The sequence below is a fragment of the Pezoporus wallicus genome, unplaced genomic scaffold (assembly GCF_028554395.1).
Source record: "Pezoporus wallicus isolate ANWC-B61680 ecotype Strahan unplaced genomic scaffold, APGP_CSIRO_Pwel_v1 contig_7896, whole genome shotgun sequence".
Lineage (NCBI taxonomy): Eukaryota > Metazoa > Chordata > Aves > Psittaciformes > Psittacidae > Pezoporus > Pezoporus wallicus.
In genome coordinates, this window is record NW_026639609.1 from 120,472 (window position 1) to 147,163 (window position 26,692).

Genomic DNA, 26,692 nt, shown 5'->3' on the forward strand with positions numbered 1-26,692 from the left:
TGTGCCAGCTTTGTGCAGTACCTCTGGCAGTGGAGAAGACTTTGACAAGCATGGAGTGTTAAAGGCTCAGTGCAGGTAGAAGGGATCCTCAGGGTCCCCAGACTGTCAAATGGTGGCTTTGCAGAAGGTCATGCAGCTCTCCATACTCTGCCTTCCCTGTCATCCCACTAACTGTGTCTCCTATTTACCTGCCCCCAGGCTTTCTGGACGTAGCCAGTGATTCCAGCTTCAGCGACAATGTCTTAACAGCATCCAGGTAGGGTCTGTTTGTTGCTTCAGAGGGGCTTGGAAAGAAGGAGAAATTTCTCAGGGTGCAGACAGCAACTGACATAACTTTGGGGAATGATGGTCTGGGCTGGAAAGCAGTTGGAGTCTTCTGGTCCACAGTGGGGTGGATGCTTTAGGAGTTGCTGTTTCTTTCTGATGCACCTGCACCAAAATATCTTGACTTTGTCGTAAACTGAGGGGTTTGCTCCCTCAGGAGACTTTGCAAAGCCCCCTGGGGTGGGTCTGATGAAGCAGCAGTGCACTCAGGATTCTGCACTTTGCCTATCTTTAAACCCCCATGGTTGGTCACTCTGCCTAGAAGACAGGCTGAAGATTGGGAGGTGTATGGTCATTTTAGTTATGGATTTTCTCGCTTGGCCAAAACAGGAGGCGTTTGGTTCCCTCCTGCCTCTGCAGAGGAGTGGTGGGAGAGGAACAGCGGTGTGTGGTCTGCTGGAGGCACAATATCTCATCTGAATAATCTCTCCTGCAAATACCTTTTTTCCCCATCCAGCTGTCAGTTAATCTGGAATCAAATATATCTGATTTTAAATCGCATTTACTTTTCTACTGCTGCCTGCAGTACTTTTCCTAAGAGGTCGTGATTTCCAACACTGTTATTGTGATGATGCATGTATTTGGTTGGTGTGGTTCCCAAACTAGGATCTGCTACTCTAGCTGCATCGTATCAGTGAGGCTGATGCGTGATGCCCATCATAATGCATCCTAGAGCAATGCAAGCATCTGCTTTTCAGTTTGGATGGTCTGTATCTTCAGTTCCCTTTTTTCCATTCCTGCAAAGCCCAGCTACTCCCTGGTCTTAATGATGCCCTTAATTTTTTTCCTCTCTTGATAGTATAGGTCTTTTCATTTTCACTTGGATTTCATTTTATAGCTGTTAAATGGTTTTCCCTGGCTTTCCTGTGATTGCTGCATCTGTCCCGGCCCTGCTCAGCCCTTAAAGTTTAGCAGGTACTGAAGTGGGAGTACATAGGACTGAAACTAGGAAGGGGAAGGAAAAGGAAAGGCATTAAGTTCAGGAGGGCAAGTGATAACTGCTTCTCTGTGCTGAAGAAGTTGTGGGGGGGAGAGAGGGAGAGAAGACCAGTGGGGGATAAAAGCAGGGAGAGCTGGAGTGACTTGGTCATAGAGTCACTGAGAGCCCAAGCTAAAAGAAAAAACAGGGAGAACCATCCAGGACAGCTGGCAAGATCCTTTGCCTCTCTAAGAGAAGACCTGGTTTTACAGAAGGACTTGTTCTTGAGCCATTCTAAGCCTTTTTGAAAAGGAGACTCCAAGTTTTATCCTGGGGTTTACCTAGTCTCAGGCCATCTTGTGGGACCTCTCTGCTGTCCCCGCATCAGGACCTGAAACCTTTTCACTGTGGCATCCACTGTGGGGGGATTGTCATGGTTTGGAGTCTGTTGGAGGCTGACAGGAGCCATGGACATCAGCCCAGTGCTCCATCTGTTGCTTAGGCTGCCTGGCTTGTCCCTGGTGCTGGGAGGTGAGAGATGGCACCAGCTGCAGCTGTAATTCATACCAGGGAGCAGGCAGCTGCCTGCATGTTGAATGCCCACTGGGTGTCATGACAGGACCACAAGAAATCGTGTCCTTGCTTTGGAAAGGTAGAAGGCCTGCAGAAGGAGGAAGTTGCAGCTACCTTTGAAGATGAATTCATTCTTTGCTTGTTTTTTTTTTTTTTTTTTTTTGTTGGTTCCCCCCTGCTTTCCCCAGTCTTCCCCAGTGAGTGCTGGAGAATGGCCTGGTGCCAGACATCCAGCTCCTGCCATCCAGCTCTCACACCCCCTTCTCCTGCCCTCCTGCACGGCTGAGGTCTGCAGTGGGATAGACTGCAGCAGTGGAGAGAAGTGAAGGAGAAGGATCTCTATCAGCATAGGTGGAGGAGCTACAGCCCAGCATCTGCAGAGGATTGTCTTCCATGAAGATGTCATCCAAGAAAATGACAGGGCCTCAGTGCTTGATACATGGATGCTGGGCACATTTCTGTGGCCCCAAACTGACACACATAGCCCCCTTCCTCCCACCCCCCCTCCTAAAATGTGCTGTTGGCAGCCCAAAATGCTTCCAGGGTAATTGTCAGCTTCACTTGGAGGGAGCTTCCTGGTGGCAGTTACTAGAAAATGAGGACTGTGTGCCAAGACAGAAACTGGCTCCTGGGAAAGCCCTGCTGCAGGAGGCTGGAGTTGATTAGGGGCTCCCCATGCAGGTGGAGGTCCCTGCTTCCAGTGTCTGCAAAATCTCTCACCAGAGGTGGACCAGAACTGTGTTTCAGAGGGAGTGGACTTTTTCTGTGGCCTAGCTGACTGTGCTGATGCTGCGATGGCTGCTGTGAGCCTGGGTCAGGAAGGGGAGGTGGGAAGTATGGCTGCTGGAGCAGAGTCCAGGCTTTCTTCTGTCAGTCTGAACTGCTGCAGGAGAAGATGCAGATGTCTGTCCTGTGTCACTGGACCAAAGCAGCTGGAAAGTGCCTTTTAGGCTCTTGTAGCTGCATTGGTGTTTTCAGTACAAGATCTGGGCAGTTTGAAACAAGTTCCAAAGGCATGGCTGGCAGGCAGCAGCCTGGGTTAGATGTATGACAGTTGGACAAGGGTGATAGGACCAGGTTACCTTACCAAGCTAGATAAAGGAGGTGGGGGATCCTTTTGTGGTCCTTCTTGATGCAAGTCTTCTTGTTTTAGGTGGTGTTCAGCAGCAAATGGACACATAAAGCTGCTTGTTGCTCTGCAGAAAGGCCAAACAGCTGCCATTGTGGCTGAACCGCCCAAGGACACGTTTAAATCAGACTTTGAAATTGGGTAGTTAGGGCTTAGTTGAAAGCCAAAATTGTTGCTGCTTGTCTAGTGCCGGAAATTTCTGTAGCCCCATATCCACAGAGCCTGGTACACCTTCAGCTTTCAGCCACCAAGATGGAAAGCCTGTCAAGGTGGTGAACACTTGGGTGGAAGCTAGGGATGGTGCTGGGTGCCCCACAGCACCCAGGGAATGGTTGGTCAAAGGCAGCACAATGACTTGCTTTGAGCTCATGCACCAAGCCTGCCTTGGAATCCCGTTCTCCAGCAGCTCATCGTGCTTCAGCCTTCAGGCTGAGGATGTCCTCTCGAGGAGGCTTCTCCTGGCCCTCCTCTCCAGACTGGAGCAAGGAGGTGGGTTCCCTTCACTGCTCCCACTATGCCATTGGATGGAGCTGGAGGGGACCATAGGCACGCTTGTCATAGTGATATACAGCTCGTTAGACTGGATGCCTCTGCCTAGGCCTTAACCTCATTGCTTCTCTGGGAGATCGGCTTGTGCTGGCACTGCAGGCATTTCCAGTCCTTGGAAACCACAGTAAGCAGAAGAAAGCCAAGAGCACCAAAAGGAGAGTGATGGAGTATGAGAAAGCGACAGCCTGTGGGACCCATAGCAGAGAAGAGCTCATTACCTCCTGGCTGCTGGCTTGAGCCCACTGAGCAGCGCAGCTGCCAGGTGGTATGGGAGCTGCGCTTGTGACTTGGCCCACAATGAAAGAACCTGGCTATTTCCACCCTTGGCAAGGCCACTTCACTGAGCCTGCTTAAAGGCTAGAGCCTGGCCTGGAGCTTAACCTTGTCTGAAAATAGGTACAGGAAAGCAGCTGGGATTGCCAGGAGGCCAGGAGGGAGATGACAGCTCAGGCATTGGCAGAGAAAAGGTAACTGCTGAGGAGAGAGATCACAGAAGCCCTTGATAGTGGAAAAGTAAGAAAATTAATTGATAAGGGGTAAAAAACATCACCGTGGGTTGAATGCAGTGGAAAAGTGAGCTCTGCTCCTATGCTGAAGATTATTTCTGAGATGGGAGGGATGTACTGGGTGGTGAGTCTCCTGCCCCACCACTCAGCTTGAGCAAAGGGTGCTAGTATCCAGAGGTCAGAGCCTGGTACAGCCTCCATCATTGTTCAGCGCTCTCTAAAAAGATGTTCTTGCTGTCACAGATGAACGACAGAGGCGGCGCCAGGGCCACATTCATCCTCCAGAGGAGAATCTGGGGTAGTGGGTTAGATGGAAGCAATTACGTCTGACATCTGCCCTGATGCAGATGCTGGTGTGGGAGCTGGCATGGCAGCCCAGAGGATCACATTAAGGGAATGCCATTACTGGTGCTCCCACTCTGTGCTGGTGGGAATTAAGGAGAGCTGGTACAAGCTCTGATCCTTCTTTAGAGCTGCAGTCATGGCAGCACTTCCCGTGTTCAGCTCTGCCTTCAGCCCTGGAAAGGTGGCAGCGCATGTGCTGCTCCATCTCAGGGACAGAGGAGCATGGTTGGTGGGAGATTTTTAGCCAAATTTCACACGTTCATGAGACCTCTTGCCTTTCAAGATGGGAGTCCTGGCTTTGTGCTGAATAAACAAGCTACTTCTCCAGCAGCAACCCCCCCCCAAAAAGTTTATCTTGGCAGATGTGGGAAAGGATGGCAAGCCAGGAGCTTTGTCCAGCACCAGCCATTTTAGCAGGAGCTGAGCCCAGGGAGCTGAAGGGTGAGGGTACATGGCATGGCTGAGGTCTGGCTCACTCAAGGTGAGCATAGCACTGCCAACTACTTCCTGGAGTCAGCTCAGGTGGACTTTGGCTCTGCCTGGGTACTGGCTCATGGGGAAGGGATTTCCACAAACAATTTTGGCACAATTAACTTAGGAAATGGCTTGTTGCTGTGCTGGCAGAAGTCCAGCATCCTCCTCTAACGGCACTGTGGCAGACCATGTCACCTTGCGTGCTGTTGACCTGCCTCACAGCAGCATGGACGTGATGGATGTGACAGCATCAGGGCCACCTCTAAACAAGCTGGCTTCATGCGCTGTTTCTCTGTGCCTTCCTTTTGACCACTTCCTCCTGAAAACACATGTTCTCCTGAGGGTTTTTTCATCATTCTGCACAAGCAGTGTGTATTTTGGCATTGATCAAGGATTCATGCTCCTCTTCCATCAGGAGTCCCATGCGGGGTGGGTGGCAGGCTGTGCTGCTGCAGCAGGAGTTGGTTTTGCAGGAAGACCAGACACGGAGCTCCATCAGGCTGGCTTTAATAGCCTGGAACACTGCTCCCTTGTGCATCTCTCCCAAACTCCCCGTGCTCTGAGCCCTTCCTTCCTCTCAGTTCTGAGCGTTTGGCTGTTGTTTGCAACATCAAAGCAAAACCTACTCTAACTCAAAATGCAATTTGCAGACCCTGGCATCTGTTCCATGAGGCACATTAAGAGTCAGATATCTCCAGGGCTGTGAGGGGCTGCAGCCTCCTCCTTTCGCCCTTACAACGTGTGTCCTGTGGAAGATCAAATCCTGTTAAGCCACAGCTCTACTTGCAAATTACACTCTGAGAAATCTACCCCTTAGGATTTCTTATCAAAGGAGATGCAGAGCATCTCTGTGCACTCTAGAAAAGTCATCAAGAGTCTGGTCCAGCCTCGAATAATTCAGTAGATTGGATAGGACAGGAGTGAATTAGCTCTTCAGTGCATCTTTCTCTTGGAAGTCTGCTCCATTTCAGGTCCACCTATCTTGGGTCCAGCCATCTCTCTCTGCTGTTGAAGAGGTGGGAAACCATCATGTAGTCTTCAGGATCACAAACAGGACAAATAAGAGCCTTAACATGACCTCCTCTGCATTGGAGTCTCCTGGCCCGATGCAGGTCCCAGCTATTTGGGGAGAAATCTGGGGAATAAGAATTAAGGGTCTACAGCCTTGATTGTGTTATAAAAGAGGCAGTGTCCTGGTTAACAAAAGGAGTTGTTTGCTTTCATTCCTGGTTGATGACCAAGGGTTATCCTCATCTTTTTGGGATGGCTTTTGAGAAATGATGATGTTCTCAGGGCAGCCTTGTAGCAGAGAGCTGCATCCTAAAAGCATTGCCACCCAAGGCACTTTCTGCAGTCCGCAGCATCAGTCTGCTGTGATTAGCAGAAACTGGGTGTCCTCACCTTGTGGGTGGCCCCAAGTCATGGACTTTGAGGACATGTAGATTATTGTTCTCTGGAGATGTTTGAGCTGGTCAGACTTGAGTTGGATTCTGAGTGCATTTCATGGATCTCTAGTCTTTGAACCCCAAACCTGGTGCCTTCAATAGCACAGCCATGTGCTAGATGGATTCATTTAGCGTGGCATCTTGCCATGTATAGGTATCAGCTGCTTTGGGAAAGTGGGAAACCTTGAAGTCTGGAAGACTTCTGTTGTCTCCAAAGCAAGTTTTTGGTGTGTTGCTGTCTCTTGTGCTTCCCTGTCTCATAGTGCCACATGGGCAAACCTGGCCAGTCCCAGCCATGACCCCCAGGCTTGCAAGCCTGAAGCTTTCTTCCTGGCTGTCATAACTCTTTAAGACATGAAAACATTGTGGATTTGCCCTGAGCAGATCTGGGTACACAGAATAAGAAATGTGGATGACCAGGCTGAATGGGGCAGGAAGAGGCAAAGTTTTGGGCTTTCTCAGGGTTGAGATGTTTGGTGCAGCCTCTGGTGTGTTGTAGACCCCTCCATCATGGGAGGAAGAAGTTGGGCATTACAGCACTGAACCAGCCTCTCTTCTTTCCATGCAGCTGCGAGAGGATCCAGGTGACCCTGAACCTGGATGGAATAGTTCAGGTGCTAGACTGCCACCTTCATGACACGTCCACTGGGATGATGACCAGAATTGCAGTCCTGAAATGGCTCTACCACTTGTATATCAAGACTCCTCGTAAGGTAGGTCAGAGACTCAGCTTGTGAGCCTTCTGCTTCCCCCCTGGGACGGAGCTTATCCACTCCCAGCCTGCTTCATGCCTTTGAATTGGCTGTAATTATCTTGGTAGCATTGCAACCAAGTGTCCTTCTTCCTTTTCTGAGAAGGTTTTGGTTGCTGGATACCCAGTAGCTTAAGAAAGAAGAGCTCTCCAGCTCAGATGGAAAATGGCTGGTGAAGCCCCAGCAGCCTCCCCAGGGTAAGGGCTCCTATGGCAGGGGGTGACCAGGCTTGTAGGATTGATGCCATCCGTCTTTCTGGTTCTAGATGTTCCGACACACCGACAGCCTCCTCCCTAACTTGCTGCGAACCCTCTCAGATGAGTCAGATGAGGTAAGTGCAACAGCTGCTGAAGTCCTCCTGAGAGCTTACCGTTTCCACATCCAGCTGGACTTTAGGTTTTTGGGGTTCAACTGAGGGATTTTTTGAGGCTTGGCTAGTGTTGGGACTGGGGAGTTTAACTTTCTTGGCCCAATGCAGAGCCTGCAGGTAGTGCCCAGCTGAAAGCTCTGTAGCCTCGGTTAGGCTGGTGTGTTTGGAGCCCCCTGTATAAACCTTCTTCTCCATCTCTGAGAATTGGTCCTTCAAAGCCAGCTCTTAAAATGCCTTTTTGCCTGCCTGGGAAGAGATCTGGGGCTTTATGTCCCTAGCACTGGTGTCTTTCCCTGGACTGTGGTCAGATCTTTGTTAAGTGGGAATTCGGGCACCTTGCAGCATCTCTGTAGAGAAGACGTGTGGGAGATTGTGTCCAGTCAGCACTGCAAAATCAGACTCTTGAGGAGGTCACAAATGGTAGCAGCACCTCTGCTAGCGGGGCAGCATCAGCATTGCCTGGTGGGGCCGCAATAGATGCCCAGTAGCATCAACATCAACCTTCCAGTACCTAAAGGATTCTTTTGAAATCTGAAGCGGGGCTTTTTTGCAAGGGGCAGGACAAAGGGGAATGGCTTTAATCTGACAGAGGGGAGATTGAGATGAGACATTAGGAAGAACCTCTTCCCTGTGAGGGTGGTGAGGGCCAGCCACAGATTGCCCATAGAAGCTGTGGCTGCCCCATCACTGTCAGTTTTCAAGGCCAGGTTCGACAGAGCTTCAAGCAACCTGGTTTGCTAGGAGCACCTGGAGGTGTTGGAGCTGGATGAGCTTTAAGGTCCCTTCCTACACCATTCCATGATTCTGTGATCATTTTGGCTCAGTTTCGAAGTGCGCGAAGAAAATCAGGCAGCAATGAGTGAGCCAGCTTGCTCTGACTTTGCTGTCCTGCCCTGTGCCTTGCAGGTACAGTGCAGGTACATTGCAGGTACACAACCTCCCAAGGCAGTGTTCTTCGTAGAATAGTTAGGATTGGAAAGGACCTTAAGATCATCAAGTTCCAACCCCCTTGCCATGGACAGGGACACCTCACACTAAACCATCTCACCCAAGGCTTCGTCCAGCCTGGCCTTGAACACTGCCAGGGATGGGGCATTCACACCCTACCTGGGCAACCCATTCCAGTGCCTCACCACCCTAACAGGAAAGAATTTCCTCCTTATATCCAATCTAAACTTCTCCTGTTCATCTCTAAGGCTGCTCCTTTCTTGAAGTGCTGCACCATTTTCCCATTTCCTTGTTTTACTTCCTCACCCCTCTTCTCTGGGTCCAGTCGTCTCCATTTTGGCATCTGTGGCATCTTTTCCCCTTCTCCATGGCACTCTGGAGCATTTCTAGTGTTTGACTGGAATCTGGCAGCTTCAGTACAGCCAGTGGTAGCACTTCTACTGTCAGCTGAATACTTCTTGCCCAGACCTGTGAATGTCTGGTTTCTCAGCCGTGACCTTCCTCACAAACTAAAAATCACACACTATCTGCTTTGCCTTACACACTCAGGGCATCAAAGCCCAACCCCCCAATAAATCCTATGCGCAAGGGGGTCATTAAGAGAGGCGGGAAGGGAATGAGCAAGCAAGGGAATGACTTGCAAAGGCAAGCAACTGCCTGGCCATTTTCCATACCCTGCTGCTTACCATACAGACCTTTCCAAAAGAGTCCCCAAGCACACATCTGCCTTTGCAAGGCTCTAGAAAACCTGCATCTTGCAGATAGTCCCTCCAGCTTGGCAGGAGATCGCAGTGACTCATGTTGCAATTACACTGCTTATTAATATTTGAAAAAAGCAGTGAAGAAGGGACCCTGGTGATGCATTTCCTCCATGTGACATAACTGGGAATGGCTCAAAAGTAATTTTAAGCTGATTTTATTTAATCCTGTCTTCTATTTATTGAAATGTTTGGCTCTCCTTTATTTTTTTAGAGGAAATCTATAGACGAATCAATCCATTAAACACCACTGCTCAGCTGGCTCCCAACCAGATCTGCTGCTCTCTGCAGAGGAAATGGAAATGACTGGAAGAGTAGGGGAGTTGGAGCTGAGTGTTTTGGGAAATCATGAGGACAGATGGAGGTGGCTAACCTGCAGTGTTCATGGCTATTAGAAAAGGGGATGCAGGGTGCTCTGTTAGCCATTAGACCCTGCTCAGTACAATATTTTATCCCTGTTCGTGTTGTCCTGAAGTAGATTCCTGGACTGGGATTCCCCAGGAGCTCTTGACTAACAGGCTGGGGATTGCAGGGTTGGTGTGGCATCTTGTGTAAGCTAACCCATCAGCTCCTAGGTAAGGCTTTATGTGTTCTATGGTGTAGCACAAGGTATGTACACATCTTCAGTGGGTTTTTTTGCTGTCTTCTTCCTGCAGTGCTGCCTTCCCAAAGGGAATCCAGCTGGGCAGTGGTGTCAGTCCCATCTTTCTTCCCAGCAAAATTCAACATCCTTTTGCAGTGCATGAAGATCTCCTGTCCTCTGTGCACAGTTTGGAGGCTTGCTGTTGCTCTCCTCGTGTGCTCTGAAGCTGTCTTGGAGCAGTTGTTTCTCACTAGCTCATCACCAAAGGAGAATCTGGCTTTGGAGGGTCAGTGCTAGTCAGGGCTTTGCATCAGACTGAAAGACTGTGCTCAGGCAGCTTATTTTTAAGGTCTGGCCTTGTTGAGCTGCTTTGAGTCTCTCTGTGTACTTGCCATCAGTCAGGCCCAAAGCAAGGAAAGACTTGAACTGGATGGAGCTGGTTCCGTGCCCTTTAAGTTGTCATGCCTGTTTTTATCATTCAGGTAGTACAAGGTGTTGCACCACCTCCACTATGCTGAGCAGAGGCCAGAATCTAACAATGCATCTGTGGCATCCTGAGTCATCTCTGCTTTCTCTCCTGTTCCCCTTACTACCCAGTTCTCCTGCTCCAGTAAAGAAATGGTCAGGAGACCTAGTTAAGATTCACAAAGGCACTCAGAGAAGTTGGAGCAAGTGGTTCCCTTTGATATGTAAGCAAGTCCGGATACAGGATTCCTGGTTGTCAGATGCTGTACTCTTGCACTGCATCACCTCATGCTGGTTCTTGTGCTTCCCTGGCAGGGAGATGCTCCATCCTGCATTTGAGACCTCGTTTTGAAAGCAGTCTTTAAAAGCCCTGGTTAAAATTTGATGTAGGTAAAAACTTCCTCATAGCTCCAAGACCAACAGGATTGGGCTGGGAGTGCGTTTTTCTGCACAAGCTGCTCCTTTCGTTGTGAGTCCCACAGCCCAGACACCTGGTTGAAGAATGGATGTTAGAAAAGGTGAAAAGTTAAAGCCCAAACGCTCTTTGGGAGCAGTGGGTTAGACCTTTCCACCCACAGTTTAAAAGCACAACTGCCGGTAGGCAGTGCTGAAAAGAAGACCTGTTTTTTGGGTTATCTCCCTCTGCAAGCTCTTCATGCAAAGGCAGCTTCTGAGGTAGTTGTTCAGTTCCCTGGGCCTTCCCATCTAGACCCAGGTACTGAGTTCGGGTGGACACAACAGGCAGTGAGGGCATCTCTGGGAAAACCATGGAGCACTGATGCTGCTTGTTTCTTCCTTTGCTCTGTTTGCCTTTCTCTGGCTCCAAAATGGAGTTGTTTCTTTACAGCTGTGTGTGTTCCTGTTTGCTTATCTGCTCCTCTCAATCTTCCTGGGGGTTGGAAGTTGTGCTGGGACTTCTGTCTGACCCATGCAGGAATGACAGGTGAGGTGGAGCTGGTGTCTGCTGTGAAGCAGGATAGACTCCAGCTTCTTCTCAGTTCTGCTAACATGAAAAACTACCTTTGTTTCTGCAGTGGCCAGTCAAGGCTTTAAACGCAGGAAGAAGATTTAAATGGTTTCTTAGCTTGCTTTTTGCAGCTGTATCATAGAATCATAGAATGGTGTGGATTGGAAAGAACCTTAAGATCATCTAGTTCCAATCCCCTGCCATGCACAGGGACACCTTCCACTAGATCAGCTTGGAACTCCCTAGGTTTTTCACAGAGCATCCTTCAGAAGTCTGCTCCTAGTACTTTGCAAGAGTTGGTACCCTTCCCTCACAAGGATTAGCTGAGCCTGGGCCACCACTGCCTGTGGAGGTGGTGATGGACTTGAACATCTGTGTGACCTTCAAGCCAACTTCTCCATAACAAGTTGAAACATTTTGCCCCTCTCTTGGGTTTTCAGTATTAAACTAGGAAAGGAGGAGCCCCCTGTAGGTTGGAATACTCATGTTCTTCTCTCTTCTGTACTGTTACCTCCTATACCTCTCCTGTGTGTCCTGCTACAGCACTGCAAGGTTTTGAAGCCCAGGTCTCTTCCCTGCTCTTTTAAGCTCTGCTGTCACACTAAGTCTTGCCAAACTTCTTCCACCACTCCCAATTCCCAGTACAATGAAGCTGAACAAAAGCTTGTGCCAAAGCAAATAGCCATCTTAACGTGGTTTGATTTGGAGCTTTGTTCTGTTGGTTTTAGAGCCACTGTGCTCTAATCCACCATGGCCATAATATTGTGACCCCATGCAAAGCGAGGATGTACACCAAAGACTGCGAAGAACTCTCATGTATATGTGCCTGGCTTTAATTTTAATTTCTTTTGGTGGTAAAGCTTCTCTGGGTTGGGCCTCAAAGCTATAAGATACCAAAGCAGAAAGGCTGCTTGTTTTGAAAAGAGAAGTTACACTAAGGGTGAGCTTAGGGCTGAAATGATGGGATGTAGAGAGAGGTATGTAATTGCAGTTGGATGGTGGAAAAATGTGGTTAGCCCAGCCTGCCATACATGGAAGCAGCTCATAAGCAGAAGTCTTAAAGCAGGGTGGAATGAGACTTTCTCCAAGGACTTGAGGTATTGCAAGGGCATTGGGTTGAAAGATAATCTCTGCACTGCATCATACAGGAGTAGGAAGTTTCTTGTGGGGAGTGTGATCTACAGGGAGCTTCTTGGCTCAGCACCAGTTCCAGACTGTAATTGCATGGCTTGCTTATATGTATGTATATACGGTTTGTATGTATATCCAGACACTAGCGATAAGGTGCAGACTGGGCTTGAGGTGATGCCTGAAGCATTCCTGGGTGAAATCATGGAGCAGACTAAACCCACCTGCAGTGGAGGACTGGCAGTCCTGGCCTGGGAAGCTGGCTCAGTGTGAGAGGAGAAGGTGTAGGATGTGAGATTTGGTGAGCTTGGCTTTGGGTACCTGGCTTCTCAGGGTGCAGAGGAAGATGCTGGATGGAGACAGGTAGCAAATAAAAGTAAACCCCTTACATATTATTAGCTCTGGGACTCTCTGAGAGCTGAATTTGAAGGGGTTGTAGGTATCCAGCCCCACACAGTGTGCACACAGGGATGTTCCAGGGCAGTTCCAGCTTCCTGCAGCACTACCCACTGGATGGACCTTGTCCTGCCTCCTTTTCTGCCCTCTAATGCATGAAGAAATGCCTCCTAGGGAGGATTTCTAAAAGCAGGAGGGAGGGTTTGGAGGAAGGAAATAGAAATATAAAACAAGTAAAGTCCTCTGGGGCAGCCTCAGTGCACACTGCCACAGCAAGGAGCTGCATTTGAGTGGTGGAGCAGCAGAAAGCACCCAGCAGCATCCTCACCTCTCCTGGTCCCCACCAGGTCACTCCTGTGGCATTGCCGGACTGGTAATGCTGTAGGCTTTTCTACAGCCTCCCTGATGATATAAGGCAGTTGATCCCCCTTGAAAAAGTGCTCTGCAGCCCTAAACCTTCTTGGTTTCCATCTTGGTAGCACCATCAGCTGAATTCCTATCTTCTTGGCAGGAATAACCCTGCCCCTGGTATTGTGTGCCCTATTTTATTGCCGAGGGAATCCTCACCCTCTGAGACATTGCTACAAATACCAGTAAGGACAGCATCTTCAGGAGCTCAGTCCATATCCTTGACCTCATCTGTGCCCCAGGAGCTGCTGCTGCAGCCCCAGCTACACTGCAGAGTGTTGAGTCTTGTTCTGCAGGGGTCTGTAGCAGATTTGGGAACACCCCCCCGTGCTCTACAACATTCCAGGCCAGTCCACAATTTTGGCCAGAGGCAAACTCCTCGAGGAGCATCAAGGCAATGCTTTGTATGCAAGAGGTGCATCCCATCCAGCACACGCCATTGAGATGCTGCTTTTCCCCTGCACCGCCACTGGCAGAGCCAGTCTCTGCTCCTTTCAACCAGAACAAGCAGCAAATTAACCTGACCTAGATCTGGAAGAGCTAAGGAGAGACCAGCTGGTTTGTGTGCCCTTAAAATTCCTGCTCTGAAGGCAATACAGGGAGAAATCTTGCCTATTCCCAGCAAGGAGAAAGCTGCTTATTTGTAATAGCTTATAACTGACTGATAACCTGCTCTTCATCTCCCAGCTGTGCAAAGAGCTCCATCCCAGTGCTCAGAATGGCTTGTGAAGTCAGCCAGGTCTCCCCATCCATTGTGATGCTGCTTTCCTTGCTCATTCCAATTCAGGAAGCCTGGAGCAGGGGCACACCACCCTACATCTCATCAGCACCAGGAAAACCTCCTTGATGGCAGCTCCTCTGGGCTGTTCATCGGGTCATGCCCTTGCCCAATAGCTGGGAATGGCTCTGGCCCTTGTGCTCCAGCGTTGCTGGGTCTGACAGTTGCTGGGCTCCTGACCGATGGGACCAGCTCTCTCCTGGTGCAGCCAGCTCGTTGCTATGGCAATGGCAGGATATTGCTTTCTTACAGCCTCCTGGGTCGCACAAAGCCAGCCGCCAGCTCCAGCTTTGCTTAGTGCAGAGATGTGCAGTGCATACCAAGCACTCCTGGCTTTCCTTCATCCCTGGCTGGGAACCCACTCCGGACCATGCAGGGAAGGAGCAGCAGGAGCCAGAGTTCCCTGCCTCTTTCCCACGGCTGGAAAAAACAAGGCCTTCATGACTGCCTGCTCTTCCCTCCAGGTGCTCATGGAGCCATCCCTCCTGCTTCTTGTTTCTTCTATGCTTTTCAATCACCAAATTCAGCCCACGCTGCTTTTTCCACCTTCTGCCTATGACCTATGTGCTGGTTTGGGGGGACACCCCTTAATCTCTCCAAAGCTCAAGAAGTCCAGCCATGCCCTCAGCTGGTCACTGCTGTCGAGGCAGCCTGCGTGGAGTATCCCAAGCCAAAGCAGCGTCTCAGATAGCTCTGGGAGACTGGATTAAGGATCCAGCCTTACAGCATATAAATGACTTTATATGCTTTGAAAGGGATGATTTGTGCCCAGCCCAAACCCATCATGAGGTCTGCTCAGGGGCATCCTCTGCTTGGAACAAAAACAGCATCAGCATTGCTTTATCTGAGCCACTGATGGGACCAAGGCCCTTCCTCTGCCAGCAACTACAGACTCCCTTCCCTGGATGAACATGAAGGCTGGCAATGGCAGTGACCTCCTGTGCTAGCCACAAGGTCCCATTCTTGACAGCATGACAGAGGTGCTAGATTCTTCAGGGATAGCGGTGCAAGTTGTTGTTGTCTTATTTTATTTCCTCCCAGAGGAGCTGTAGGCTGGGACTTCATTATGTTTATAGGCACAGGGTCTTCCCAAGCACCATGCTGCCTGCTCGAAAACCTAGGAGCTCCTACTTCTGATTCAGGGGTCATGTTTTCTGTTTTGATCGTGTTTCTCCATGATCAAGAAAAGAAAAGATGTAATTAGATTTTGTTTCTCGGGGTTAAGGGTATTTTTTTTGTAACTCAGGAGCTAAAACTCCCATATAACTGAAGCTCCTCTGAAAGATGCCTTGTGAAAACATGTGGAAACCTAGGACACTGCGCTGGTAGGCAAGGGGTGATTAGGGAAGTGCTGCGCTAGATTCTGATGAGTTAGACATAGCAGTTGCCCTTTTTGGCAGCCTTTCTGCTCTGCACAGCTCTGCCACGCTCAGAGTATTGAGTATGGCTGATGAAACATCTAGACCCAAGGACATTTGAATGAAGGGGGACCCAAAATAGCCTGAGGCATGAGAAGGGTTGACAACAACAAAAAAAACCCAACCAACCCTGTAATAACTTGTCCAGAGATGCTATATATAGGTTAATTCAGTGACTTCTGAAAGGAAGGCTATGAAATCCAAATGGCAGCTCTGTCTGCTCTGGGATGCTGCCCTGAAAAGGGAGAGCTGAGGTGCAGGGGGCAGGCAGATGGGTGTATGTCCCCAAGAGCCCAAGAGTATCCTCATGCTTTTGCTGGACTTATCCCAAACCTGGGGTTGTGAAGGGGAGGGGGAAAGCAAAACCTAGACCTCCTCATGCACATTGGTTTAATTTCACAACTCTCTTTTTCCCCTCCCCTTTTCTCTTTCCTGCCCCATCCCCTCTGCAATAATTTGAAACTTCCACTCTGAATTTCTTAGGTAGCCTTTTTTCCTTACAGTTTTCTTGATGTGCTCTGGGGTTTGCTTCCCATCTCACTGTCTCCAGCCATGGGTTTGGACAGAAAAGCTCACCCCACGCTGTTCATCTCTTCGCAGGTTATCCTGAAGGACCTGGAAGTGCTGGCTGAGATTGCTTCTTCTCCAGCGGGACAAACAGAGGGTCATGGTGCCTCCGACAGCTCCGATGCACAACCCAACCTGGTGGAGCTTCAGGTCCCAGACAGGGCCGGCCAGCTGAGCTCCTCTGGTGAGTGACCCCTCGCCCTGGGTTCTTTGATGCACCATGGCACTGGTCAGATTTCCTTGGGCAGAAGGAGAAGACTCTACTGCAGTAGTAGATCAGTAGATTCATCACAACTCAGCATAGCTTTGGGGATCAAGTCTGCCATGGTGCAGACCAGGGCACCACTTTTATTATTACCGCTCTTTCCTCTAGCTCATGTTTTGGGGATTTAGAACTCTGTTTAGCATCAGGATGCTTCAGAGGATGGTGTGGAGGGGTCATAGAATCCCAGACTGGTTTGGAGTGGAAGGGACCTTGAAGCTCATCCAGTTCCAACCCCCTGCCACGGGCAGGGATGCCTTCCACTAGAGCATGTTGCTCCAAGCCCCATCCAGCCTGGCCTTGAATGCTGCCGGGGATGTGGCAGCCACAGCTTCTCTGGGCAACCTGTGCCAGGGCTTCACCACCCTCACAGGGAAGAACTTCTTCCTAAGAGCTCTTCTCAGTCTTCCCCCTTGTCAGTTTAAGGCCATTCTTCCTTGTCCTGTCACGGCAGGCCGCTGTAGAAAGTCCTTCTCCAGTGTGATTATTGTCTTATTTTTAGGGGACCTTGGGTGCTAGCCTCCTCTCTCCTTTTTAAAGTCCTCAGAGCCCTAAATTGAGTCCAGGGTGAGATGGTGGCTGCAAACCCAGGTATCCAAAACACATAGATCTGCAGAGGATTCGGCCTGTGCAGATGATGTTATCTGTCCAAGGCTGCCCATGTTGACTGTGAACTGCTACATTGCTCTTGAGTGTCTGGCAGGACAATTATCCCAGCACATCGGGAAGTTTTTTCCATTTTCCTTTGTCTGTGGCTCATCCTTTGCAGTTGCTTGGCTGCCCTTCTCCTCTGCTGCTGCTGTTTAAGGACCTCCCTTTTGTACTCCCCAGGCCAGGTCGTCATAGCCAAAAGCACATTTCATGTCAGCTTTGGATTGCACCCCAAGCATGGAGCCAAGGCTGCTTCTCCTTGTGCAGCATGTGGCCACAGAGCCTTGCTAAATCACCCCTGGAGAGGGAAGCTTTGCTTTCTGTTCCCCAGGCTTTGTTTTCACTGACAATCCCAGATCGCTCACCCCTCCCCAGGCTTAGGAATATCTGCACCAGCAACCAGCTCAGGTTTTGGCTTGTTTGGTGTGGGGTTGTAAGCTTTTTTGCAGATCACCTGTTTCATGCTGGCAGCTTTAGTTCTGCCATGGAGGAGTGAGGGCTGCAATGTTGGTGATGTCCCCAAGGCCTCTGCATGTCTCATCTGTCCTCCCATTGTCAGAATTGAGACTGCCTTGGTGGAGCAGCTCCTACAGTGCTGGCCAAGCAGCTGAGGAGCTGCAGTTCAGCTCACACTGATGGTTGTCTGAGGTTTCCTTCTTTGTGGATGATCTAAAAATAGCATGCTGGATGGCATGGATCCGAACGGCTGCCATGGCCCCTGTTAGCTATCTGGAAGAGCAATTTGGCTTCACATATTCAAGTATAATGCCTGAAAAGTCTGGCTCTCCCCACACTGAGCAGATCTGCTAGGGCCAGAGCCCCTGTTGCCCCAGTGTGGGGCAGCTTGACCCTACACAGGTCTTAAAAGACTCTGGCTTCCTCACCTGCTTTCCTCTTCCTTGTAAAGCCCCAGCAAATTGTTTCTTTGGGAATTTATCTGGGGCTGAGCTTTGCAGGGTCACTGGCTTTTACCCAAAGCAGATGGTTTTGAGGAGGAGAAAAGGAGCTGGTTCATTGGCCTTGAATGTTTAACGTGGCCCTGGTCCCATCTGGCTCCAACCACCAAGGGCTGAGACTGGATTGGCTGCTGGGCTCAGGCTTCCATGGGAATGGAGGTGTCGCAGCTGAGCCAGGAGCCCCCTGGATTATGCCTGGAAAAGCAGAGGCTCCTGAAAAAGACTCTTTTTGTCAGAGGGTTGGTTGGGGGTTGGGGAGCTAATGGAAATCCCTCCACCTGTGCATGTTCTGGGGGAGTGATGTACGGTGAGAGCAAGTGAACCCAAGCACTGCCCTGCAGGCTGATGTGTTTGTGAGTACAGCCCTTCCCAGGCAAAAATCACGAGGTGCTGACACCAGCAAGACACCTTTCTGGGGTCACTGGTTTTGTACTGGGGTGTATGGGAGTGTTCCCCAAGCACACCTCCCTAGTGAGCACGCCTTTGCTGAGACAGTGCTTTCTAGGCAGTAGGATGCTATTGCAGCATTGCAGGGTACCAGCACTTCTTTCATCCCTTCATCCCACTTTTTACAGAGATGCTATGGGAGCTGGCGGTGGGAAGAGAGCTGCTGAGCCATGTCAGGTTCTCTCCCCTCCTATCTCTGAGGCCCATCCAAGTTTGCAGTTGGTAAACAAGCATGAACACCCCTTAAATCCTTGGGGTTGCGGCAGGTTTCCATGCCGTGCTCTCCATCTCTGCGCTTCAGGCTTTGCCACCTGAATCGTGATGGCAGGAGGAAAGGTGGAAGGGGCTGGTGCCCCTGTGGTCTTCCCCCACTTCCTCTCACTCCCTTTCTTCCCTTGGGATGTGTTTATGCAGTTGTTTCCCTGCCATTGAGTTCGATTTCCTTCAGATGCTGGTTGATTAGTCAGGAAAGCCGTGTCCCACTTCCGCAGCCCGTTCCCAGCTCCAGTTTGTTTTTAGCTGCTTTGTTCTCCAGTTACGTAAGGTCAGCTGCCCTTAACGTCTTCTCCAGCACAATGAGCTGGGGCCAGTACCTCCTGGGAGACCAACATTGCTCCTCTCGACCTGCTCTGACTGCCCTGGGAGAGGGTTGCTGGCTGCTGGCCTCCTTCAGTCTCTCCTTGGTTATCTTTTGCCTGCTTTTCTGTGACCAGGTCTGTAGAGCTGTGCCCAAGAGCTTCCCAGTCTTTGGGATGATGATCCAAATGCCTTTCTGGTTTCTGTGATGGGAATCCAGCTGTCTTCTTTGCTTTGGAAATGTTTTGCCAACCCTATAGAAGTTGGGACAAGTAGCAGATGACCTAAGAGTGGCTGTCACCAAGGCCAGCAGATCAGGAGAGGGGATTCCCCTTCTGCTCCTGTCTGGGGAGACCCCCCTCGGCAGTCCTGCTTCCATCTCTGGAGCAACAGCACAAGAGGGACATGGAGCTGTTGGACTGAGTCCAGAGGAGACCATGGAGATGTTTCAAGGCTGGAGCAGCTCTGCTTGGAGATGGGCTGAGAGATGTGGGCTTGTTCAGCCTGGAGAAGGGAAGGTTCCAGGGAGACTTTAGAGCAGCTTCCAGTGCCTAAAGGGTTTATAGGGAAGATGGGGACAGACTTGTTAGCAGGGTCTGTAGCAGTAGGACAAGAGATGATGGTTTTAAACTAAAAGAGGGAGATTCAGACTAGGTACAAGGAAGAAATGTTTTACAATGAGGAGAGTAAAAAACTGCACCAGGCTGCCCAGAGATGGTAGATGCCCCATCCTCTGGAAGCATTCAAGGTCAGACTGGATAGGGCTCTGAGCAGCAGATGTAGTTGAAGGTGTCCCTGCTCATTTCAGGGAAGTTGGACTAGGTGATCTTTAGTGTTCCCTTCCAGCCCACACCAGTCTAGGATTCTGTGACAGCATAAGTGCAAACCCTTCAGCCTGGTCTCCAGCTCTGCTCTTCATGGGAGGAGGAAGCTCCCTCCAAAAGGATATCAGTACCATCTGCTGCCTCATACAGGGTAGCTCTTGCACATATCTCTTCCTTCCTTTCTCCACAGCTTTGTAAGGAGAGGTGGTTACAACCCTTTGTTTCACAGGAGGCGCTTTCCTCCTGCTCAGTCCAGTCTCTCCCCCCCGGCTTCCTGCTGGGAATGGTGGCGTACCCTCTGAGCACCTCATGCTCTGAGCACCACCAGATGTTTACTGGGAGGCTGACTCTGTACAAGGGTATGCTAACATGCTTGTGGCCACTGGTTTCTAACAGCAGTCCATGGATATCCCATGAGTCAGTGGATAACTCCAGAGGAGGCTGCTAAAAGTCCCTAAGAAACGTAGTGTGTTGAGTTCTGACCTGCTGTATCCCTGCAGGAGAATAGGTCCAGAGCCTGGACCAAACTTGAGATATTCTGTGGAGTTACCTATTGACAGCTTTTTGAAGGTTTTTGTTCTCAATGAGCCAAACCACTCCCTTTACATTGCTTTTCACTTTGTTTGTGTAATCATAGATCTGCAGAGGTGGCAGGGTAGGACAAGGTCCCACCTCTAGACAGTCTGTAAAATGTTAGGGTGGCCTCTGAAAACATGAGACAAGAGTCTGTAGACTGCAGGGATCTGTGAAGGGTAGGAGAGAAAAGGTGGCCTGTTGTCAGATGGCTCAGATTTACCACACTAGCTTTTCCAATGGTAGGAGAGGATAAAAGTGAAACTTCTCCTTACTCATCCTTTCCACAAAAGGCCAGGAGTCAGCTGGCGTCACACCATGGACATTCACTCTTGAAGGAGCCAGTTGCCAACAGTTTTTGCAGGAACAAGAGTGGAAGAGCTAGGTAGTCACGAGAGGAAAGACCTGTTGCTCCTGAGTATTCTGAGCTCAGCGCTTCATGTCCTGATGCTTGGTGGCTTCACCATCTTCTTCCCTACTGGCATGGAGCTGAACAGGAGGGTTGAATTTCAAAAGTGCTCTTCTGCCTCTTGGAGAGGAGAGTTAGAACAAAAGGGTGATGCATTTCTTTTCTGGGTGTTCTGCTGCAACAGTGCTGGGATGCCGTGGACAGCCCCAGGAGAGGCTATCCAGACTATAGCTGTAACTCATCTGGCACGCCTCCAAGTATCAACCTCTCTTGAGGTGGTTAAGCACATGGTGGGCCAGAAGGGTTGGGGATTCCCAAAGAAAACCTAGAATTGCAGAATTGAAATTGTAGGTAAGACCACTCCTAGCCAAGCGTATGCCCTTCATACAGTTATTTTGCTTGGCTACCTCAGTTTCCCCAGGATGTTGCAAGGAATTTGGAAAGTGGTGTGAGGAATGAGATGAGAACCATGAAACCAGAAAAATGAATGAATATTGGTACAGAAATGGCCTGACAAAGCCCATTGCTGCTTGTTCGTGTTTGCAGGTTCTCTTCCATATGCTTCACCTTTCCATGCAGTAGCCTCAGCGCAATATAAACTCACCACCAAGCATAACCAGTCATATTTTTTCAGCTCTGCTGGGTATTTTCTTGTGCTGTATGTTATCTCAGCTGTACCCCTGCTGCATTTGTGCTTATTGATTCACCTTAACAAAGAAAAATGAGCTAGTAGTGGTCTGCTAACCTTCCTAGGAAGCGTGATCATTGCCTGCTGCCTTCTTCCAAGGCAGGCACAAGCACACACCCCCACTGTGTTGGGGTGTATGCTTGTGATCCTGTGAATCCCACACTCTGTTGAGTGGGGGCATCCAGAGGATCAGTGCAGCAAAAACCTCATTTGGCAGAAAAATGCACACCCTGGCCTGTCGGTGGGGACCCCCTTGCCAGCAAGATGCTGAAGTCTTGGGAAATGCAAATCCATGGCTCTTTAGACAGGTAGGAAGGGGAGAAACATTCAAGTGTGCAGGCAGCCCTGCAAAAGCAGGCTGAGCAGAGCCTCTGACCATGCAATCCATAATTTCAATGGATTTACTTCCTCAGCAGCATTCTGTGGTCCAGAGAGAGGAGGTTTTGCAGAGCCCAGCTGAGCTGCTGACACATTCACATCTGTTTCCAGCTGCACCCTGCGCCGGGTTTTTGGGAAGCAGGAAGGGGAAATATTTGCATTTTTTACAGCTCTGTTTTTATCCCACTCGATGAGGCTTCACCGCCCTGTGTTTGTAATAGCTGAAATTCAAAACATCCTGGGGAAGGCTGCCCAGGAAGAGGGGAGATGCCGCGCAGATTCCCACGTCGCCACCCAGGTTTTCTCCAAGCACCATCTGGCAGAGCCAAGCCCCACGCGGGTTGAAGACTCATGGACTGGCTCTGGTTGCTGCTGGGTTTATTCTGTTGCTCCCAAAGGAGCTGAGGGAGATTGTTCTCTGGGCTGAGCTGGAAACATGATGCTCAGGTGGGAAGGATGCTTGGCCCCACCAGCTTTTAGCTTCCCCTCCCTCTATCTAAAATTGCTTCAATTAGGGATTGTGGTAAATCATTTTAGCTTAAACCACTGCAAATTCCCATGTGGATACTCTAACCAGCTTACCCAGCTTTAGCTTGCTTTGGAAGGAAATCAGTTCTGGTCCAATCTTATTTAAATTTGGTTTAAGTGAAGTTAAGCAAGTCCGCGCTGGTTTTAATTAAGACCAGTTTGAAACCAATTATGGTGAATTAGTGGAAGTTGCATTGTATGTCAGGGTGAAGTTTGGTGCTTTGTGGTTGAGGCAGAAAAATCCAAGTTATGTCAGGGTCTGTCAGGCGCCCCTGGAACAATTTGGGAACACTCTGGCCACTGTAGGTCTTGAGATGGCTCAGCCCATCAAGGAGCCAGATGGTAGAATTTCCATGCTGCTGTACAACATGTATTTATAAGGGTCTTAATATAGATCCCTAATTGCCTGTCTCAGTTGATTTATAGCATGTCCACACAAGTGATGGGAACAGCATGAACCACCAGTGAGCACTTGGGATGAAGCAGGGCTTTTGGCAGATATTTGTTGTGCTTGAGCTAGCACCTGTGGGTCAGGGGGACTGATGCCGGTGCTGGTTTCAGTGATCCAAGAAGCAGTAGCTTGCCTGGGAAAGGATTTGTTAGCCTGGCATCCTGGGATCATAGAATCATAGATGGTTTGGGTTAGAAGGGACCTCAAAGCTCATCCAGTTCCAAGCCCCTGCCACAGGCAGGGACACCTTCCACCAGACCAGACCAGGTTGCTCCAAGCACCATCCAAGCTGACCTTGAACACTGCCACAGATGGGGCAGCTGCAGCTTCTCCCAGTACCCTGTGTCAGGGCCTCACCACCCTGACAGGGAAGAACTGCCTAAGAGCTCATCTCAACCTCCCCCCTTGTCATGTTAAAGCCATTTGCCTTTGTCCTGTCCCTGCAGATCTTTGTCCAGAGCCCCTCTCCAACTTTCTTGTCAGCCCTCCAGGCACTGGAGCTGCTCTAAGGTCTCCTCAGACTGATCCCATGCAGATCCCATAAGGAGATGTGCAGATCCATGAAGGAGATGTGCAGATCTCAGGAAGGCAGAGACAAGCCCTGCACTGCCTTTCCTTGAAGAGGCCTGGAGCTGCTCCAAGGTCTCCCCAGAGCCTTCTCCTCTCTAGGCTGAGCAAGCCCAGCTCTCTCAGCCTGTCTCCAAGCAGAGGTGCTCCAGCCCTCACAGCATCTCCATGGCCTCTCAACTCACTCCAGCAGTTCCATGTCCCTCTTGTATTGTTGCCCCAGAGCTGGATGCAGGACTGTGTGGGGGGGGTCTCCCTAGAGAGGAGCAGAGGGAGAGAATCCCCTCCCTCGACCTGCTGGCAGGAGGATCCTCTAGTTGTTGACAAGGTTCCTGGCTGTGTGGTCACGTCAGCCATGGAGCTGCAATTTCCATGTGCCTTTTGTAGCCTGTTTCTGCCAGCTCTTGTTTCACCGCTCTGATGTTCCTGTGGGACCAGAATTCCCATTTATTCCTATTATAGTGGATATTTGGGCTGAGTTTCATCATTCTGAGCAGGGATCTTTCTTCTTCCAGCTCTCTGTTCCATGCCAGATTAAAAAAACAGGCAGCAGAGCCGTGATGTGCTACCAGCCCCTCTCTGGGTACGTTAACAGTTGATCTGACAGGTTACGGATCTGCAAAGTCTCACTTCAGGGAAAGGGGGAGAAGTGCAAGCCTCCATTAATTAAGCAGTTTTCCTAACACTTCTCTCTGCTTGTCTCTCGTGCTTCATAGAAACACTTGACAAGCTGCTCCTCTGATTCTGTTGAGCCAGAGATGCCGCTGTCCTGAGCTCTGGGTTACACCAGGAAGGGTTACACGAGAGCAAAGTGCCAGCCACTTCCAGGCATCCTGTAAACACAGAGCAAACAAGAAGTTTGGAGGATTGGGAGGTTTTGGAACTCCAGCTGAGGTTTGGTTTAGCCTTTTTCAGCCTGAGAGACTCCTGCAGGCTGGTTTCTCACCCCCAGTATCACCCCTGGAGACCACTGGGAAGGCTGCTCCAGTGAGTATGCTGTGGCAGAAACCTTCCCTAAGGAGATGAAGTAGAAAGTGGTTCACTGGGTGCCAGGTGGGCAAGGGATGGAGAAATGATTCCTTTGGAGTCTGGTGTCAGTGCTTCCAGAGGCAAAGGATGATGATGGATCAGCTTCCTGGGGTGGGCAGACCATCATAGCACTTTCCTCTCCTAAAAAACACAGGGATAAGATTTGTTTTTGTCATCTCTGTGTCCCAGTCCCTCCTTGCTTCCTGACCACTGCCTGGCTTTCTCCAGGCTCGGTGGTTTTTTAGTGAGTTGATGGAAGAAATCAGCAGGACTGGAGATTGGTTGTCTTACAGATTGTAGCCAGGATCTGATTTCTAAGGTGATTCTGGCTTTTTGGGTACTTGGCTGACCCAGAGGGTCCTTCTGAGTCTCCAGTCTGAGATGCAGGAGATGCTGCATCATGTCAGGAGCACATATTTGAGGGTTCTTTTGGGTGGTTTGTCTTGCACTGGCATTCCTAGGCTCCTGGGTTTTGTTCAGTGCACACCACTGCCAGCACCTCAGCAATAGGAATGTTGGACCTTCCAGGGAGGAGAGAAATTGCTACCACCTCCTGTTTTTCTCTTGGGATGTGTTTTATAATATGTAAAGGCTTGGGCTTTCTGGCTATCACCAGAAGACGAGCGAGGCTGTGGTAAAGTGCAACGCTGTCTGTGCCATGTGGAGGGAGTGCTGGGCAGGAGCTGCTGCGTGTGCTCCTGCCAGGTTACGTCAGTCCTGGCGGCAATGTTCTCGTTGCTGGGTGGAGGGTCAGAGAGCCAATTTTGGGGATCTTGAGAAAGAAGAAATTCGCAGATCAGACCTTCTCCTGGACAAGCTACAGCACTGGGGCATTACTAGCAGGTGGGGATAAAGGTGTGCTGCTGAATCTTGGGTTGCAGTGCAGCTCTGGTTTGGATGCCTCAGCACTGCTGACAAAATAGGCAAAACAATACCACTTTTGCAGCTTTCAAAGGCAGTTTCCATCTGCTCTTCACCTCCCCTAATCACCAGAAAGAAAACCAGAGCTTGCTTTTGAGGCTCTGCCCGTGGGAGATACAAGGCTGAGGGATAGGCAGCCACCATGTGCTGCTCTGTGTCCCCTTGTCCAGACCATGTCTCTTCCAGCCTGCTTCTGAGCAGCTGTAGTGAGGACGTGGGGCATGGCTGTATTTTCAAGCCGGGTGCTCCCTGCCTCTGAACAAGCACACCTTTGTTTTGGAGCATGTTGGCTCAGATCCTCTTTTCTTTTTGCCCAGATCATCTTTCCCACAGCTGAGGGGAAACACGATGCTATGGCAAACACTTGTGTTCTCGAGATGCCTGCTTCAAAGCCTGGCTTGAGGTTTCAGATGTACCAAGAGGGGGTGACCACACAACTCTGGTGGGAGGAGACTCCAGGTTCTGGTCCAGATGATTCACTATTTCATTTTCCTTTTTCTTTGGCTATGTCCTCTTGGATGCTAAATGTGATTCTGAGGAAGCTGCCCTGCCTGTACCTGTATCAGTGGGACAGCCAGGGTGGAAAACAGCCCAGTGGCTCTTTCATCAGCTTTCCTGGGCTTTAGCAGTTTGATTACATCTTTAATTGGCTGCTCCATGCTCTGTTGAGTCTCTGCAGAAGCAGACAACATACATAAATCAAACTCTTCAGGTTTCCATCAGTGAGCTGATGGAAATACTGGCTGTTCTCAGGATGGGGGGAATAGCCTGGGAGTGCTCATGTGTGCTGGCTTCCGTCCTCCAGTTAGGCGTGGTCTTTCTGAAGGAGAAATTAAGGGAGAGAGCGCCCCTCATTGCAAAGTCACCTTTAGAACTCTCTCTCCAAACATTTGCTCTGAGAGCTGTCCTTCTGAATAAACCACCTCTCCTGGAGTGCTGCTGTGGGAAAAGTAGTCTTTACCTGCCAGCTCCCTGAACTTGTGGGTCTGTAGGGATATTTTTGGCTAATGCTCGCTGTGTACCCTGAGCTGGGAGATGCCCCTCTGCCAGTCCTCCCTGCTTACCCACCCCATAAAGACTAAGACCATGTTAGGATGTCTTACCAAGCAGGTCCTGCAGCAGCCCATGCCCCTTACAACCTGGAGCACTGTTTGCTGTTACATGAGCAATAGGAGTCTCTCAGGAGTGATTTTATGGCTCTGAGAGGTGCAGAGGGATATGCTGGCCACTTGGCAGAGGCTGTGAGCAGAGGCTTGCCACCTCTGGGTGCCCTGTGTGACAAGAGGGTGCAGAGCATCCCTCCCCTATACCACTGGAAATCCTCCGGTCCCAGACAAAGCGCCTAAGGTGAAAGGATGAAAACGCCTGAAAGTGCTTTGGGTCTGGATATGTCAGAGCTTGTTGAGGCTCTCCTCAGCACGCTGTCTCTGCTTTCACACCCAATCCTTTCCTTCCAGTCAGAGCATTTCCCACACCCTCCATGCTCAGAGTCTGGCCACTCTAATTACCTTCAGCTTCTTTTGTTAAAAAGGGTCTTTGCAAATGAAGAACAAAGAAAAATCCATTTTTTTGGTACAGTCTCTAAGCCTCAAACTCTTCTGTTGTTTGACCAGTACTTTGTGCTAGCTCT

The 26,692-nt window shown here is 50.0% G+C and overlaps 1 protein-coding gene across 4 annotated transcripts in view; it reads left to right on the top strand.

The window, feature by feature from the left end:
• The window catches only part of VAC14 (VAC14 component of PIKFYVE complex), a 62,857-nt gene that overhangs the window by 13,878 nt on the left and 22,287 nt on the right, over nt 1-26,692 (top strand). For all 4 annotated transcript variants that reach the window (XM_057415208.1, XM_057415211.1, XM_057415212.1 and 1 more), the window contains 4 exons: nt 199-256; nt 6,833-6,977; nt 7,282-7,347; nt 15,836-15,986. In XM_057415208.1, coding sequence (XP_057271191.1) covers nt 199-256; nt 6,833-6,977; nt 7,282-7,347; nt 15,836-15,986 — 420 coding nt within the window. The remainder of the gene's footprint in view (nt 1-198; nt 257-6,832; nt 6,978-7,281; nt 7,348-15,835; nt 15,987-26,692) is intronic.